The sequence below is a fragment of the Mangifera indica genome, chromosome 14 (assembly GCF_011075055.1).
Source record: "Mangifera indica cultivar Alphonso chromosome 14, CATAS_Mindica_2.1, whole genome shotgun sequence".
Lineage (NCBI taxonomy): Eukaryota > Viridiplantae > Streptophyta > Magnoliopsida > Sapindales > Anacardiaceae > Mangifera > Mangifera indica.
The window spans coordinates 9,425,365-9,442,468 of NC_058150.1; the positions used below are offsets into that span (position 1 = coordinate 9,425,365).

Here is a 17,104-nt window from a genome sequence, read left to right on the forward strand (position 1 = left end):
TTTATATAAAGTGAAAGAAATGTACGCATTCTCATGTATACACACTCGTAGTTCACATTCTCACTTGCACTTGTACTCAATTTCCAAGAAATCTCATTTCTGCTTTTCATTTTAATTTGACATCAAAACTTGTTCTAATTTGACTAATATAATAAATATTCACTGTCTATATAACTAATGTAATCAATAATAAAAAAAAAAAAAATCAAACCTCTCTCAGAAATTAGTATTCAAACTTCAAACGTTAACATTTAAAATTTTAAACTTTCATCCGTCGAAGTTTCCACAAGAATATGATTGTTAAATGTTGATGACCCTTGTTGATAATAATGGTGTTGTTAATGGTGATAAGTGATATTAATAATATAATCGAAGCGATAAGGTGATGATGGTATTATCAATTCGGTAAGAGATATTGATTGAAAGTCACACTTTAATCAAGAGATCGTGAATTGAATTTAAATAAGTTTATAAAATAAACGATAAAAGATCAATTTTATTATTTGAATATTATTATAACATGTTTTATTTTTTCATATTTTTATCTTCAAATATAACAGAATTAACTAATATAGCCAGATAAATTGTGGAAATTCATGGGTTTGACATCACCGGAGTGAGAAAGTGTCAAGCAACCCAAAAGAAAAGGCAGTTCTTTCGCATCAGTTTCGCCAAATTTCAGGGCTCAGACCCATCACATCCAAAACAAACTCTTATTACACTGTCCCTTTACTTACGCCAACCCTTGTCGTTATTCCTTTATACTCAATTCTCCTTTAGACTCAATCCATTACTCTTAACTCTCCAAAACTTTATCTGGGTTAGTCTTATTTTTGTTATTTATTCCTTCCATAGCTCGCAAAGTTTGTTTTGCAAACGGGCTTTTGATTTTTTTTTTTTTCGGTTATTTCAATTGGGTTTTGGGGAACTTTGGCTTTTTGGGGATTGCTGGGGACTGTTTATTGGGAAAGTATGATGAGTTTTAAGGAGTTTTGAACAAAGAAGACATTGGTCGGACTTGGTTAGGGACAATTTCTTTCGCTTTTGATTACTTCTACTGGCTTTGCTTCTTCTGAACTTGCTAGAAAAGGTTCGTTTTCTCTCTCTTTGTTACTTTATGGAGTTGTTTTTTAGTTGTTGCATTGAGGAAAAGTTAGTTATGAAGTATTTTCATGCTTTCATTCATATCTTAGCAACAGAATTCAGCCATATATTTTATATGGTCCCTGCAGTGTTTCAACTTTTGAACTTGTAGTTCATTTGTAGTTGTTTGCTAGAAGTAATTGGTCTTCTTCTTCTTTTATATAAACAATTTGCAATAATATATATATATATATATTTTAATTATTGATTCGGATTGGTGACGTGCATTTAGACATTTGATTTAATTTTTTCAGATTATATGTGTTGACTTTCTCTCTTAAGTTTCTTATTAACCAAATTACTGAAAAAATTTTAGTGTTTGATAGTGCAAAATGGTTATTTACCTACCTATCGTACTGTGTATTATTAGGAATTAATGCGCCAACGTCGCAGTCGTTTCTCAACTACGTGTTGCTAGCTATTTTCTATGGAAGTTACATGCTTTACAGGAGGCAACCACTTAAGGTATTCTCTACTCTTCGCCCATGTGGTCTGAACACCAAATATTCACTTCTTTAAAAATTGAATGAACTTTATTGGGGTGAAATTTTAAAATTTTCAGGGCATGAAAATTGTGTGTCAACAAATATATATACACACACACTCATAACGTGCATATTTATGTGTTAATTTCATGCTTGCCATTGGAGAGTTACTTCATTTGATGATTTTATTTTAATTTCTTTAGAAAGCATTGTTAAACTTGAAGGGTGTTCATGGAATGGTTAGGAATCTGGGCGGGCAGATGCTGATTGACAATAATTAGTATTGTTCTAAAGGAGATCTTGAGGATCAGTTTTACCCTTTCAAATTAATGTGGGAAGGCTAACACAGTTATGTGCTACTTTTGTCATAATGACATTCAAGTTAATGGAATAGTAAATTCTCTGTATTTGTACTATGTAAGGTCTGGTTTAAGATTTACTATTCCAAGCTCACCCAAAATAGGAGAAGGAAATGCAAGCTCTATTTTGGGTAGTTAAGCTTTCCAACACTTAGAATGTTTGGAAGTTGTGTTGTTTTATGAGATTGTGATTAATAATGAGAAGGAACTGACTACTGAGTTGGTAGAAGTTAATTGCCAAGGAGGTGATATGAGCTTGTTTACTGTGATAAATTTCTTTTTGCCACATTAATCAGCGTTTTATCAGAATGAACTGGTGGTTTTGCGTCTTGCAGGAAAAAGGCCGAAAAATTAATTTGAGTATCCACTCATTTGGTCCTTCACTTCCTTCTTATTAGTATCTGAAATGTTAGTTATTTATTTCTTTTTGGAATTTGTGCAGGCAAAGTGGTATTACTATCTAATCCTTGGGTGGTTGATGTTGAGGCCAATTTTCTTGGTGAGTGTTTCATGACAGTGGATATACTGTTTTTCTTATCTCTATATCACATCCCTGTTTATGTAGCTAAGTTTATTCTAATATGCTGCAATAGAAAGTTTAAATCAAAATTTGTAAGAATGGCTTACTTTTATTTTAGGTAACTTCTTTTTTTATTTATTTTTATTTTTCTGAAGATGCTTCCAAACTCACATATATATAGTTACAACCTCAGAAGAATAAACACCAAAATAAATAAATAAATAAATAATAAAGGAAAGAAAAATTATTCATTTTTAAGGCATACACTACACAAAAATTCTTGTTTTCAGGTCTTCATCTCAGCAAAAGATACAGCAGTGGTATCTTAGCATCATATATGGACGAACATTCTACTCTCTTGAGATTATACTTTTTTTTTTTTTTTTGGGTTTGTATTAATTCATTCAATTTTCATTCCATGCAAGTGGTGAAGGCTTAACAGTACACTTCTCTGACCAGTGTCATGCTATTGGACTCTTGGTCAATCCCATCTGTGATGTTGCTTACCTGGATATTCTTAAAGATAAAGTACAGATTCAAAAAGATAATTGGTGTGGTTGTTTGTGTTGCTGGGCTTGTCTTGGTTGTGTTTTCAGATGTTCATGCAGGAGATCGAGCAAGTAAAAAAGAAAAAAATTTTGATTCAGCTAGTTGATCGTAACATTTCTTGATGCTTGTCTCTGGTTTTCCTTTGAAGTGTCTTATATGTAAACCATCCTTGTGACTTAGCCTTCCTAATTATCGAAAAACACTTCCCAAATTCATCAGAATATAGAAGCCTATGTTATAGTTTTTTTTTCCTGTTTCTTAAACTAGGAGAATCCATGTTAAGTTCAATCTAAGGGGAGGCAAGTTCACATAAATTGTAATAAACTATCCTTCAGTCCAATGTTAGAGCTACTGCTCTTGTCTGACAAGATTCTGTTGTGTCTGACCAACTATGAATTTTCATATGAGGAAATGCAATTGTGGCATGAGGTTCAGATATACTAGCAGATTCTCAATGTTCACTTCTAGATTGCCATTTGTCTTCCTTAGCATTTTCAGGTGTAATATGAATATTTGTATTAACAATATCTGCATCATTATATGGCTTCTAGGTGGGAGCAACCCTCGTTTAAGAGATGGACTTGTTATGGCGGGGGCAACATTATACACCATTAGTAATGTCAGAGAGGTAAGAAAATTCTAAACTTGTTATCAGTTAGTGACATGATATGTTTCCATTTTCATTACCATAGATAATGATGAGAAATTTTAAGACTCTTCAGCTTCTGTTTTTTCCTTGAAATTTCAGGATTTCCAGTCTCCATTTCTCTCTCTCTCTCTTCTGGTTTTCTGTTTTGAGCTTTGCTTCTCTTGCCCTTCATGTTGTTGTCTCTCTTTCTTCCCTTTCTTCCTTGTTCTTTACTTTCTTTTTTCTGCTCCACCATCTTGGGATTTGATCCTGGTAGTCATTGTATTAATGTCTCATCATATTTCATGGAACTAATACATCTGTGCTCCTTTTCCATTACTGGCAGAAAGATCAATTCCATTTTTTATATTTTGAATTGTGTTATCTTATGCTCTGGGTTGTTTTTGTTTCAATGTTTTCTAACATATGTTTGTTCTAAGAAGTTCATTTTCTAGTTGTTCTCTAAATCTAGCAGTCTTTGTTTCTAATGTTTGTTTGTATAGAAACAAAACATCTACTTGTACTTCCATATATAGACTTAGCAATCTCTTTGTCTCTCACTTTGGGATTTAATAGTTTATTTGTTATATTTTCTTGTTTGAAGATATATGGTTAAAGTTCTTCTGCTTTTTGGTGTAGATATTTCTTTTTACTGGGTTTGAAGAAACAACCATTATGATGGTTAAAAGTTAGAACATGAAAGTGTTTTAGGATTTAACTTGGTGATTTATACCAGCTTCATGAAGTCAACTACAAGTTTTAACTTCAACCCTTTTCCTCTATTATGCACGAATTTCTAGTGAAGAATGCTGATAGAATTGAACTTATGTGATTTTTTGGGCTTCTTTGGTGCCATCATAAGTGCTATCCAAATGTATCCTTTACTTTAGTGCAATGCATTGATAGTTTCATTAAGTGGTTAAGTTCCTCTTGTGTTTATGGAACTTTCTGTTTATTTTTAGCTATTTTTGTTCATTTTAACTTAATCATGATGTTACAAACTTTATGCATTTGACCTATCATGGGTGGATCCTAAATCCAATAACAAAACGACACTTTTACAGCTTTAATGATTTTGCACCATATTATTTATCATGGAAAGCTTTTGAGTTATTGTTCCTATAATTTTGAATTTACTTTCAATTTGAACTCCTTAATGATGCCTGTAGAAGCATACTTGAGCAAAATGAGTTGAAATCTATTCATTCGACGACTGGAGCTGTAAGTCTCTCTTGCTTTCCGTTATGTGATTAACTCATTCAAAATACAAGTTGAAATTGTCTTCAAACAAAATTGTCTACCAAATACATCTAGATAATTAAATTAGTTACAACTTTAATATTATGAATTCACTAGGGAGCTATATTTGTAACAGTAAAGAAATAAACGATATATTTTTTTTTTATTGTCTAATGATGACTAAATGGAAATTAGTGTTTTGTTTTGTGTACATGTAGAAATTTGGTATAGTTTCTTATATTGCAATTTAATCTAACATAATTTTTCTTTTGTTCTTGGTTTCAGTCTCTTCCATTTTTTAGCTTTGCAGTGGCTATGTTACTGTTTTACTCATTTGTCCCTATCTTGCTCAAGGTATGGTTTGTTAATGTGGACAACCTAAAATTGGATTCTAAAGTGTTCAATATGTGCCAAACACAACCTCTAAATTTCAGACCTTCACTTTTGATGATATTCTAGTCTCTCAATACCGTAATCGTATCCATAAAATGACTGATTGGTTAAATACCGAAATATTAAAACCTGGTGCTAATCTTGTCCAGGTTCTCACCTATTTTGTATCTCACTTTGTTGGAGATTTAAAGGAATGGTGGATTGCATTGGCACAGTACAGACATACTCAACTATTTCAAATTCCTGATATCGACCAATTCATGTATAACATATATGTGGAATTCTTGGGCAGTCCAGTCCATATTGCTGATCAAGCCAGAGAAGAATTTTTTAAACTCAAGTGTTGTTCTTTCAATCCAAAAATTTAGAAAAGCATTTCAAAAAAGCTCGTGCTAGATTCTACATTCTCAAAGGTGTTGATGATCCCAATTTAAAGCAGGTCTATCACAATTGTTTGAACCCCTCGGCAATGAAACTTTGCAATTCCTTGAATTCCAAGGCAAAACTTTGGCTCAAACTACTTTAGGCGATCTTTATCAGTTGGTGCTCAATCAATTGCAGTTGCTCTGTAACAAATTTATGTTTCTTACCAACATTGATAAACTTGGTAGATCACTGGGAAAAACTTGTGACTATCTTGATCTCAAAATTAAGTGCTCTTATATTGAGAAAACTTGTGCTTATCGCACAACCAAGAAAAAACATCATACACGATATAATCCCAAATACAAAAGACGATCTCATTATTTCAAGCCACGCCATCACAGACGTTGTTTCTTCTGCAAAAAGAACTATTTTCAAAAGAATGATCGTTGCTTCATATGCAAGAAGAAATGACACTTTTCTAAACAATATCTTTGAGCCAAAAGGAAGAAAATGGTTCAACAAATTTCACAGATTGCTAACCTTCAAGACCATGATGTGGAATCACTCTATTCTGAAATAGACTTTGAACATTCAAATTTGGATTTCATCCTCTATGAGTCCCAGTCAGATATTTCCACTGATACATCCTCTGATGAAGAAGAATATCCCACTTTTTATGGTGTAATGTTACAAGCTTATCGTCCGCACCATCAACAGCCCCTTGTAAAACTCAAGCTCTTACTTCACAAGTACGACCATCCTATCAAGATCATTGCTTTGGTTGATACTGGTGTTGTTTCTTCCATTCTAAAGCCCTCTGTTATTCCTCAAAGCTATTGGAAGTCATTCAAGCAATATTTTCGTGCAGCCAACAACAAAATTTTTGCTACTGAAGCCATTAGCAAAACTATGACCATTCAACCATTTTCTTCCTGTAGATAGCGATATACTGAGGAGTCTTGTTCATGATAAGGATAAGTGGAAGGATATGCATCTAGATGTATTAGAACAAGAGGAAGTTCTTTTTCGATAGTGGGTGCTTGCCAGATGGATAGCGATAATTCTGAGGACAGTTGTGGAAAGATGTCTATGTCTTGATGTGAACTGGAGGCCTAATATGTTGTTTGAGTGGAGCATGCCAGTTTGTGTAGTTCATTGAGTTTATCATAAAAAGAATTTTTTGTTTTTTCTAGCTGAGCTGTGTAGAAGGTAGGATATTCTTCCCAGGGAGCATCATCTGTAGGGGTAGACCATACTTGATGTGGGATGATTGCATTTGCTTCTGTGATTGACCTTTCAAAGTTACGCTATTCCTAGCCATACGTTATGCGATACTTTTGGAGTGTATGAAAGATGTGCATATTTTCGTAGATTGGTTTCAAACAGAACTTTTTTATGATATTTCAAGACTTGGGCTTTTTTTGTGAGAAATGAGATGGAGTACTGGGTTTTTGCAGGTCTGTTAAAGCTATGGTGGTCCAATTGGTATTGAAAGAATGTGCAGGTCCACCAAGGGAGATGGTAAACCCATTAGAGGAAAATCTTGAATGGAATTAGCTCTAGATCATAAGGTTTATTCTCGATCTGATTAAGCCATGTGAGCATCAAACTTACTGGGAATTTGACTGTAATAGCATACTTAGCAAATAAATACCATAAAAATAAAAAAAAAATTCCAAATAAAGTCTTTTGCAAGGTTTCGGACTGAGAACAAGGTGATATAGGGGAAATCTAGATAGACATCAATAGAACCGAGGGTATATGGGCCAGTATATTGAATGACTTTGGTCTGGTATTAAAACATGAGGTTCTTGAAGGTTTCATTTTCGTCAATGGGTAAGGTTGAGAAAATGGAAGAAAATTCTGGTGGTAAATCAGATAATCCAAGAGGTAAGAGGTCAGTAGAGGTCATGGTATAGGTATGGAGTGGAGGAGTAAAAAGGGTAAGTGGCTTAAGAGGCTTTTTATAGAGAGGTCGAGATAGAAAATCAGGGATATATTATCCTTTCTTTTAACATGTCTGACAGTAAAGGAATAATTAACAAACCATTCATTCCAGCGCGTGAGTTGTGGTTATGGTAATCTCTTGGATTTAGGCACTAGCATCGATGGAAAAGAAGTTATATTTGTCTCCACAATAAAATGATGTCCACTCAAATGGAATTCAAAATTTTCAATTATGTGCTTGATAGCTAAGATTTCTTTGAAGGTAGAGTGGTAATGTTATTTTGAAGGTTTAAAGTGTCTACTTTTGTAGCCACACACGTGTTTCTTTTCATTAAGTTCTTCTAGAAGAATCGTTGACGAGTGTTCATCACTAGCATTTGTCTACAGGATTCGAGTGCCATCTACAGGAATCTTAAGAGGGGGCAAATGAGGAATAATGGCTTTGATCTTTTTAAATAACTTGGTTTGCACATCTATCCAAGAAGAGGAATCTTTTTTGAGTAACTGGTAAAAGGGTTTAGTAAGGTTACTAAGATAAAGGACAAATTCAGAAACGTAATTTATGATTCCGAGAAATTGTTATATCTGTTTTATGTAGAGGTTTTCATCTGAAAAGTCTTATAGGTGAATGGCGATGTGAGGTTAGGGGACATAACAACCATTAAAAATTGTTATTCCAAAAAATTTTATGGAGGTTTGGGCTAAAAGCATTTTCTTCTTGGACAACATGATGTCATGATCTCTAACTAGATTATGAAAATGGGTGAGGAGGTCAATATAGTCTTTGTCAGTTTGGGAAAATAAAAGGATGTCATCAATATGGATGAAGGCTTGGTTTTGAATTGGGCTGAAGATTTTTGTAAAGGCCTTTTGGAACAGGGATGAAGTAGTTTTAAGGCCAAAAGGCATAATAGTCCATTGGTAGTGATGACCAGGGAGAGAGAAAACAGTTTTGGGCCTGTCTTAAAGAGTAATACCCAGTTACCAAAAACCAACTTTGAAGTCAAACTTGGAAAGGACTTTTGCTTGGGCTAGGCGTGCAAAGAAGTGTTGTTTATTGAGTATGGAAAACTTGTCATCTTAGAGGAAATTATTGAGAGGCTTGTAATTGATTATGAGTCTGAACTTTCCTCGCATTTGTTTAGCACGTTTGTTAACATAGAACACAGCACAAACTCATGGGATTGAGTGGGCTCAATGAGGCTTTCTTGTCTAAGTTGGGCTAGTTCTTGTTCAGCTTGTTGAGCTAGGGCGGGATTCATACCATGGTGGGTTGCTTTTGTGGGGTTGACATCTTTATTTTTTTTGAAAGAAAGTGTGATGAAATATTCAGGCTTTTCCAGAGAGGTTTTTCACACTTGGTAAGGAAATTTGAATGTGAGGTGGCACATGGTTCTTCAATAATATTTTGTCGAAGAGTTTCAAATGGGGTGATGGTGAAGTAATTAGGAATCTTGCTCCATGATAGAAATTGTTGGGTATGTTGTAGTCCATCAGAGTGATGATAAATACATTTATCCAGAAATTTTTGAATAAAGTCAAATCCAACAATTGCATCTTTGCAAGAAAGATTAGAGGCAAGAAATTTGTGATTGATGTTAACAGAAGGAAACAGTTGAATGGTCACAGTTTTGCTAATGGCTTCAGTAGCAAAAACTTTGTTGTTGGCAGCATTAAAATATTGTTTGAATGGCTTCCAATAGCTTTGAAGAATGACAGAGGGCTTTAGAATGGAAGAAACAACACCAGTATCAACCAAAGCAATGATTTTGATAGGACGATCGTACTTGTGAAGTAAGAGCTTAAGTTTTACAAAGGGCTATTGATGGTGCGAATGGTGAGTTTATAACATTACATCGTAAAAAGTGGAATATTCTTCTTCATTAGAGGATGTATCAATAGAAATATCTGACTCGGACTCGTAAAGGATGAAATTCAAAGTTAAATGTTCAAAGTCTATTTTAGAATAGAGTGATTCCACATCATGGTCTTGAAGGTTAGCAATCTGTGAAATTTGTTGAACCATTTTCTTCCTTTTGGCTAAAGGATATTGTTTAGAAAAGTTTCATTTCTTTTTGCATATGAAGCAGCGATCATTCTTCTGAAAAGAGTTCTTTTTACGGAAAAAACGACATCTGTGACGACGTGGCTTGAAATAATGAGATCGTCTTTTATATTTGGGATTGTATCGTCTGTGATGTTTTTTCTTAGTTGTGCGATAAGCACAAGTTTTCTCAATATGAGAACACTTAATTTTGAGATTAGGACGGTTACAAGTTTTTACCAATGATCTGCCAAGTTTCTCAACATTGGTAAGAAACTTAGATTTGTTGTAGAGCAGTTGCAATTGATTGAGCACCAACTGATTAAGATCGTCTAAAGTAGTTTGAGCCAAAGTTTTGCCTTGGAATTCAAGGAATCACAAAGTTTCATTGTCGAGAGGTTCAGGCAATTGATTGAGATAAGTCTGCTTTAAATTGGGATCATCAACACCTTTGAGAATGTAGAATCTAGCACGAGTCTTTTTGAAGTGCTTTTCTAAAGCTTTTGGATTGAAAGAACAACACTTGAGTTTAAAAAATTCTTCTCTGGCTTGATCAGCAATATGGGTTGGGTTGCCCAAGAATTCCACATATATGTTGTACATGAATTGATCGATATCAGGAATTTGGAGGAGTTGAGTCTACCTGTACTGTGCCAATGCAATCCACCATTCCTTTAAATTTCCAGTAAAGTGAGATACAAAAGAGGTGAGAACCTGGACAAGATTAGCACTAGGTTTTAACATTTCGATATTTAACCAACCAATCATTTCATGGATACGATTACGGTATTGAGAGACTGGGATATCATCAAAAGTGAAGGTTTGGAATTTAGAGGTCATATTTGGCATATACTGAGATGCACGAGGATGTAAGGATTGTTTAGTTGAGTCAGAAGGGTGAGGTTTATCCATGGTTGATTCAACTTCATCTTGAGATTGGGAAGTTTGGCCATATTCATAAGTGAAAACATGGTTGTGGTCCAAACTATCAGAAGTGATAGACTGGAGTTCTGAAGTGACAGAAGAAGGAAGAGAACTGATGTCTGATGAAGATGAACTATGTTTGGTTTGTCTGGTGTGGGCCATAAGATAATCACTAATAGGATTAGGAAAGATGACCTATTGTGAAGGCAAAGGTTTGGTAGGACTCGTGTCAATAGGTTCAGAAATGACAATAGTTTTACCATGATAAGAAGGAGGAGGTGGAGGTAGAGGTAGAGGTAGAGGTGGAGAAGTGGATTGTGAGGGTGGTCTATAACCAGAGGGAGAGTGTTTGGGTGGAAAAGGCTTTGGATGAAGGATAGATTAGTCTCCAAAGATGTTTTTGTAATTGGCAAGACCACTGAAATATCAGTCTGTTTATATTTTCTAGGACTCTTTGGGTAGGAGTGAAGGTGAAGGTGCATCGTAAGGTTGAAATGGGAAGGATGGAGGAATAGCAACCTTTGGGCCTTATTGGAAAGACAATTTAGATAATTACCCTTCCAATGGTTAAATCATAACAAGGGGCTCAGTGTGTGAAAATGATCATGAAAATCTTATATGTACATTAGGTAGTCGTTTTTAAAACATTTATAGTTATGATATTATCATGATCAAGGGTATAGATAATAGTAACAGAATTGTCGTAACATTGAACAACTCATCGAAAAGTGATGATAGATCGCACATGTCAAAATTATTTGTTGATAGTTTGGTACAATACATAAATGCATTTTGTACACATGTTGTCCATATAAACCTACCAAAAGAATTTTATATGAATGGTTACTTCAATGTCTACGAAATATATCCTTTCAGTAAATGAAGACACGTGTGATGCTTAAACTTGAGTCACTAAACCGTTTTACATAGGGATTAATGTGGTATGACAACAACTCAACATAGTTCTTATAGAAGGGTTGACAAAAAGGTGATGATTTGTCATATCAAAATGTGTACAAAGGTTATAGTATATTAATAAAAAATTCATCACTCTTGAGCATGAGAGTTGATATCTTAGATAGGCACTGACGAATGACGACAATAATTAAATCATGACCATAATATAATTGAGTTGATACTTAATCTGATATCACCTAATTATTGATAGAATTCAGTTCATGTGTATTAAAGGTTCCTTGAAGGAAACACTTTATCTGAACCTCAATTTTGAAAAAGATATTGTATAACGAAAAACTCAAATTATATGGGTAACCATATTACTAACAAGTTAAGAGATCAATCGTTGACTCTGTTAATCAAGTGGTCATGATGCCTTTCATAGAGATCAATTTTGGTTTGTGTTCGGATGACTGTTAGGTCAAGAGCCTAACATGAATTTGATCACTACTGACATAACAGAGAGCCTATGTGTCACATATAAAAGAAATTGATGAAACTCTAATGGCATAAGATTATTTAAGTTGAATCTGATTCAGAACTTAGATTAAAAATTTTTAGTCTCGAGAGGTCTTTAGGTTAAAGTACAATTTATTGCAACTAGAGACTAAAGTGTAATAATTTTGGAGTATATATATATATGTATGGAATTGTGATGGAATTAGTCTATCCAACTGGATAAGGATAAATCCATTTGAATTTATTTTGGCCTATGTAAGGTTATCCAAACTTTATGCACAGGCGTAAATGATTTTTGGATCCTTATCTGTTATGAAATCTAGATAAATGACATGTTATACAAAATTGCATAATGCAATATACGCCTATATCGTACATGATATCTATAAATACATATGCAAATTTTTAGTTTCGTACATGGCATCTATAAATGTATATGCAAATTTCACAAGTGGTTTTTGTTATTCACATATTCACATCTATGTTCACACAAAATATGCCCCTACTCGTACATAGTGTTTTAGAAACTATGCGATTCCAGTCTTCTCTCCTTTCGTGTTTCATGTGGATATCGTGATATAGTTTTATACTTGGATCAAGAGCAACTTCAACACCTTCCAACGTCTATAAAAGATGAAGGAGACAAGACAACAAACGTAGGGATAAAATCTAAAATCTATTAGGATTGTTTTAACATATGATACCACTAGTAAGATCTTGGGAAGGTTTATGCTTTTGCATGTCTTTAATAATAATTTAAAACGTCTATTTCGTTATTGTTGGAAGTTGTAAACCTTGTAGTGTTGACCCACAATATGTCAAAACTGAAGGCAGACCTCAAATCCCTTCCGTTGTGTTTTGAGCGGGTTAACTCGTCATTTTATATATATTTACTTTTTTAATTTTTAAAATTATTTATTGTTTTTGGCGGGCAGACCTTAAGTCCCTCAACATGCCCCGCAAAGCCTATGGGCCTGTCATGGCCCGACCCTTAATATTCTCAGCCATGATGAAGTATTGAAACCGTCCTCCTTTCTGTTATTTTTAAGAACTTGAAGGATAAAACTGTAGGTAAACCCACCATAAATTAAGATAACAAAATAACCCTAGTCTAAAATTTGCTCTGACACTGTTAACGAAACAAAATTCTCCTCTTGTACGCCTGGTCTGCCGGCAACGACCAATCATCATCACTTCGTTGAACCACCAGTCGACCTGGACATTAGAATCTCTGGAATCAGAAACCTAGTCTTCATCCGTGAGTTAACTTCCAGTGCTTTATTATTATTATTATTTTCTAATATTTTGACAATAGTTAATTTTATATAATCAAAGAAAAAAAAATCTCTGTTCCTTGTTTTGGGTTAGGGCTTTGGGGAAAAAGCAAAGCCGAGCCTGAAAATCACCATGGCCGACGACGATTACAATGATGTGGATATGGGGTTAGTCCTCTCTTCTTCTATGATGGAGACTTATGGTTTCAATTTTTCTTTTTTTTTTTCTTTTATCATTATTAATTTATTTTTCTTTTGCGTCTTTGCCATTACCTTAAGGTATTAGCGTGGGTAAATTTCTTGTTTTTTAAATTAAAAAATTAATTTTCGTATTTCCACTAAGAAAAACTTGCTTTCAGAGGTGGTGTGTCTTAGATATTAGATTACCTCTAAGTTGCGATTATCTTTGAACTTTATATGTTTATGCATTTTTTTTTTTCAGGTTTGAGCTTTTTGTTTTTTTCTCTTTTGAGTTGGTTATTGAGCTTAGTAAATTGGGTTAAATTTCTGTCGCAGATACGAGGATGAGCCACTGGAGCCTGAGATTGAAGTAAGGGTTGTTAGTTTGATTGACTTACAGAAAAATATGTTATATTTTTGTTTCTTTTTCTGTTTTAATGAACTAGCATGAACTTTGGTTGAGTCTTGTGGAACAGGAAGGAGCAGAGGAGGATGTAGAGAACAATAACAATGAAGATGTTCCTGGCGAACCTATTGAAGCTGAAGACAAAGAAGATGAGGGAGTTAAAGATGGAGCTCGGAAAACATCAAAATATATGACCAAATACGAGCGTGCCAGAATCTTGGGTACTCGGGCTCTGCAGATCAGGTTTTTCTTCCTCAGTTATTTTTTTTGTAACCACTATAGATCTTTTGTTTCACTATCTGGGTTGAAGCATTTACACGTTTACTTTTTCATTGATCAGCATGAATGCTCCTGTAATGGTTGAGTTGGAGGGTGAGACTGATCCACTTGAGGTAAGATTCCCTGAAAATAATGTTGAATGACTAAAATTTTTTTCCCATCTAAAAGTTAGGATGCTTCTAGTTACACCCATTGGATTATAACAATCAACCCATTTAACCGTGTTCATTTGTGCAGTGGACTGAAGATACTTTTGGTTTTAAGGAGTTGAATTTGTAAATTAGACTTTACGTGTGTACATAAATTTGGCCTGTGTTGAAATGTTCATGAAGAATGAACACATGAAAGGGTGGATTAGAAACAAATATGCCATTGCATACTAAATAAATAAATAAATAACTAGGACATCCAATATTTGTTCCTAATTTTGGTGTTATAATGAAATGTGGGCATATCTTTGGTAGTACTATTTGTTATGGTAAAATATTCACTCAAATTTGATGGTGCTTTATAATTGTACTATATTTACCTGATTCATGCTTCCATTTGTAAAATTGTAGGCTATGCTGTTCATTTTATTGCCTGAATGTTGTGGCTTACATTTTGTTTATGTTCAGTGCCCACACTAATTATAGTGGTAGTGCCTGGTTAATAGGACTTTGCCTGTTTTCGTCACCTTGTCAGGAGTCTTAACTCCCTTTGCAGTTTCTTTTAATAAATAAACTACTGGGTCATACTATGGGGTAATGGGGGACTCTTTATTCCAGTGTTGTAATTTCGACTAAGCATTTTGTCCCAACATTTTTGAAATAAAGACATTTGTTCTCCAGTAACATTGTCATGATTTTGCTCTTCTGTATCATGTATTAAAATAGTGGTTTTTACTATAAATATTAATGTACTGATATTATGATGCTTTTTCATGCTACAATTGAATGATGTTGCATTCTATCTGTTTAGATTGCCATGAAGGAGCTTCGGGAGAGAAAAATCCCATTTACAATCCGTCGCTACCTTCCTGATGGAAGGTGAGACTCTTAATAGATAATGCTTTTTCTTTTTTTTCTCTTTTCAGCAAAATGGTTTGATTGAGAATCTTAGTTTGAGTTACTGCTTGTGGAACTTTATCAAGAAAAGAATATTTATGTTGTCTCTGTTCATTTTCTGTTACATATAAAATTTCCTTCATAAATAATGAACATTTCTATGGATTTCGCATTGCTTTCCAGCTACGAAGATTGGGGAGTTGATGAATTGATTGTTGAAGACTCTTGGAAGAGGCAAGTGGGTGGAGGCTGATGACAACCCTAACATAACCAACTCTGGCTGGGCTGGAGACTTTGCATCAATGGTAAAGGCAAATGTGGGTTTCAAATTAATATTGTCTAAATGTTTCTGAAGAGTCATTTTTGGGCTCAGCGTCTTGTATGGTGTTAGTTTGGCTATTTGGTTTCTTCAATTATGTATATACCTGGACAAGATCTTGTATTTCTTTCCGACAATGACGAGAACTGATGTTTGATACCACTGTGCTTAATGTGCCAAATTTACCTTTTTGAAGGAAACGGAAAACGTTAAGAGGGCAATGAGTCTAAAATGAAACGACATTTTAGACTAGGATGCCTTGTTTTTAAATTAGGGAGAACCAAGTACGGTTCCAAGTAGATTTGGAAGTGATCGACTGAAGAATTGCCTTGGAGATTCGGATAACATCAAAAATCATAAGAGCTGAAGGAACTCAGGGAATTGCCTCCTAAATTGGCCTCTCACTGTTTTCAACTACAAAATCATAGTTCATTTATTTCACAGACAAGACACTAGTAATTTAAATGGGTTATTAGCTTCTCTAAATCTGAATTGAAATGTATACAAGAAAGAATATAAAGCTACAAACAACCCCAAAAGCATCAAATACTCTATTTTTCAATAGAGTATTCGTATTCACTCATTCATAATATTCAAGGGTGTAAATGCATCCATAATATTTCATTAATAGCTTTCTTTTGAAACTTAACTATTACTTGTGTTTTGAACTAACTTTTTCTAGTCCTGAGATTTCATAAATGTATTGGGGCCTTTTTTTTTTAGGCTATTTTTCAATTCAGTCCTTCAACTAAGGATATTTAATATAATTCCTTTTATTTATATTATCTACTGAAATTCAAAATTCATACGGATACTAAAAACGATAACCTTAAAACTCTTTTAAACAATTAGAATTAATGTTTCTGGCAAAGTTATGGTCATATTAGATGATTGGATTTATCTAGACCTGGCCACGGTTCATGAACCGCTGGTTTCGGTTCGAAACCGCCAGTTCACGGTTCGAAAATATAAGGACCCTGAACCGAAACCGTAACAGGACGGTTCGTCCACGGTTCGGAACCACCGGTTCTGGTTCATGGCCCCGGTTCGGAACCGACAGTTTCGGTTCGAAACCGATATTGAACCGTCAATTCTAATACATGATCTTGATTTAATTTTTAAATTATTAATTACAATAATTGAAATTTAAAAGAAAGGCTTGAACTTAATTTTTCAATTAAACTTCCTAATTTTTAAATAAATAAAATTAATTATATAAATAAATTATATGATTAATTATAAAAGATAATAAAAAAATAATAAATAAAATTAATTATAGAAATAAATTCTATAATTAATTATGAATTGTATAAAAAAATTGAAATTGAAATTAATAAAAAATTAAGAAAGAATTTAATTAAATTTAAGAAAATTTGATTGAATTGAAAGATTGAGAGAATATTAAGAGTTTAAAGAATGAGAATGAGAGTTTGAAGGATTGAGTGAGAGAGTAGAGAGATTGAGATTTGAGAGAATAGAATTTAAAGGGGTATATATAGAAAAAAACTTTTTTGAAAAAAATTAGAAATAGGGGGGTGAATTGAAATTCTAAAAATTACAGGGGACTACTTTATGAAAATTGCAGGG

At 33.8% G+C, this 17,104-nt stretch overlaps 1 protein-coding gene and 1 pseudogene across 1 annotated transcript; both read left to right on the forward strand.

Moving 5' to 3' along the window:
* The first annotated feature begins 612 nt into the window (after positions 1-612).
* On the forward strand, positions 613-13,271 carry LOC123196619 (annotated as a pseudogene).
* Positions 13,089-15,679, forward strand: LOC123196617 (DNA-directed RNA polymerases II, IV and V subunit 6A-like). Its single transcript, XM_044610669.1, has 7 exons — positions 13,089-13,271; positions 13,382-13,455; positions 13,804-13,837; positions 13,944-14,116; positions 14,214-14,265; positions 15,113-15,180; positions 15,382-15,679. The coding sequence occupies exons 2-7, from the start codon at positions 13,421-13,423 to the stop codon at positions 15,449-15,451; spliced, it is 432 nt and encodes a 143-aa protein (XP_044466604.1). The 5' UTR covers positions 13,089-13,271; positions 13,382-13,420; the 3' UTR covers positions 15,452-15,679.
* Positions 15,680-17,104: the final 1,425 nt, after the last annotated feature.

Bases quoted from the DNA above. Each gene is read 5' to 3' on its own strand.
- LOC123196617 (XM_044610669.1), top strand. From the start codon at position 13,421: ATGGCCGACGACGATTACAATGATGTGGATATGGG. The intron at 14,117-14,213 runs GTTTTTCTTCCT...TTCATTGATCAG, and splicing joins ACTCGGGCTCTGCAGATCAG to CATGAATGCTCCTGTAATGG. The intron at 14,266-15,112 runs GTAAGATTCCCT...CTATCTGTTTAG, and splicing joins GTGAGACTGATCCACTTGAG to ATTGCCATGAAGGAGCTTCG.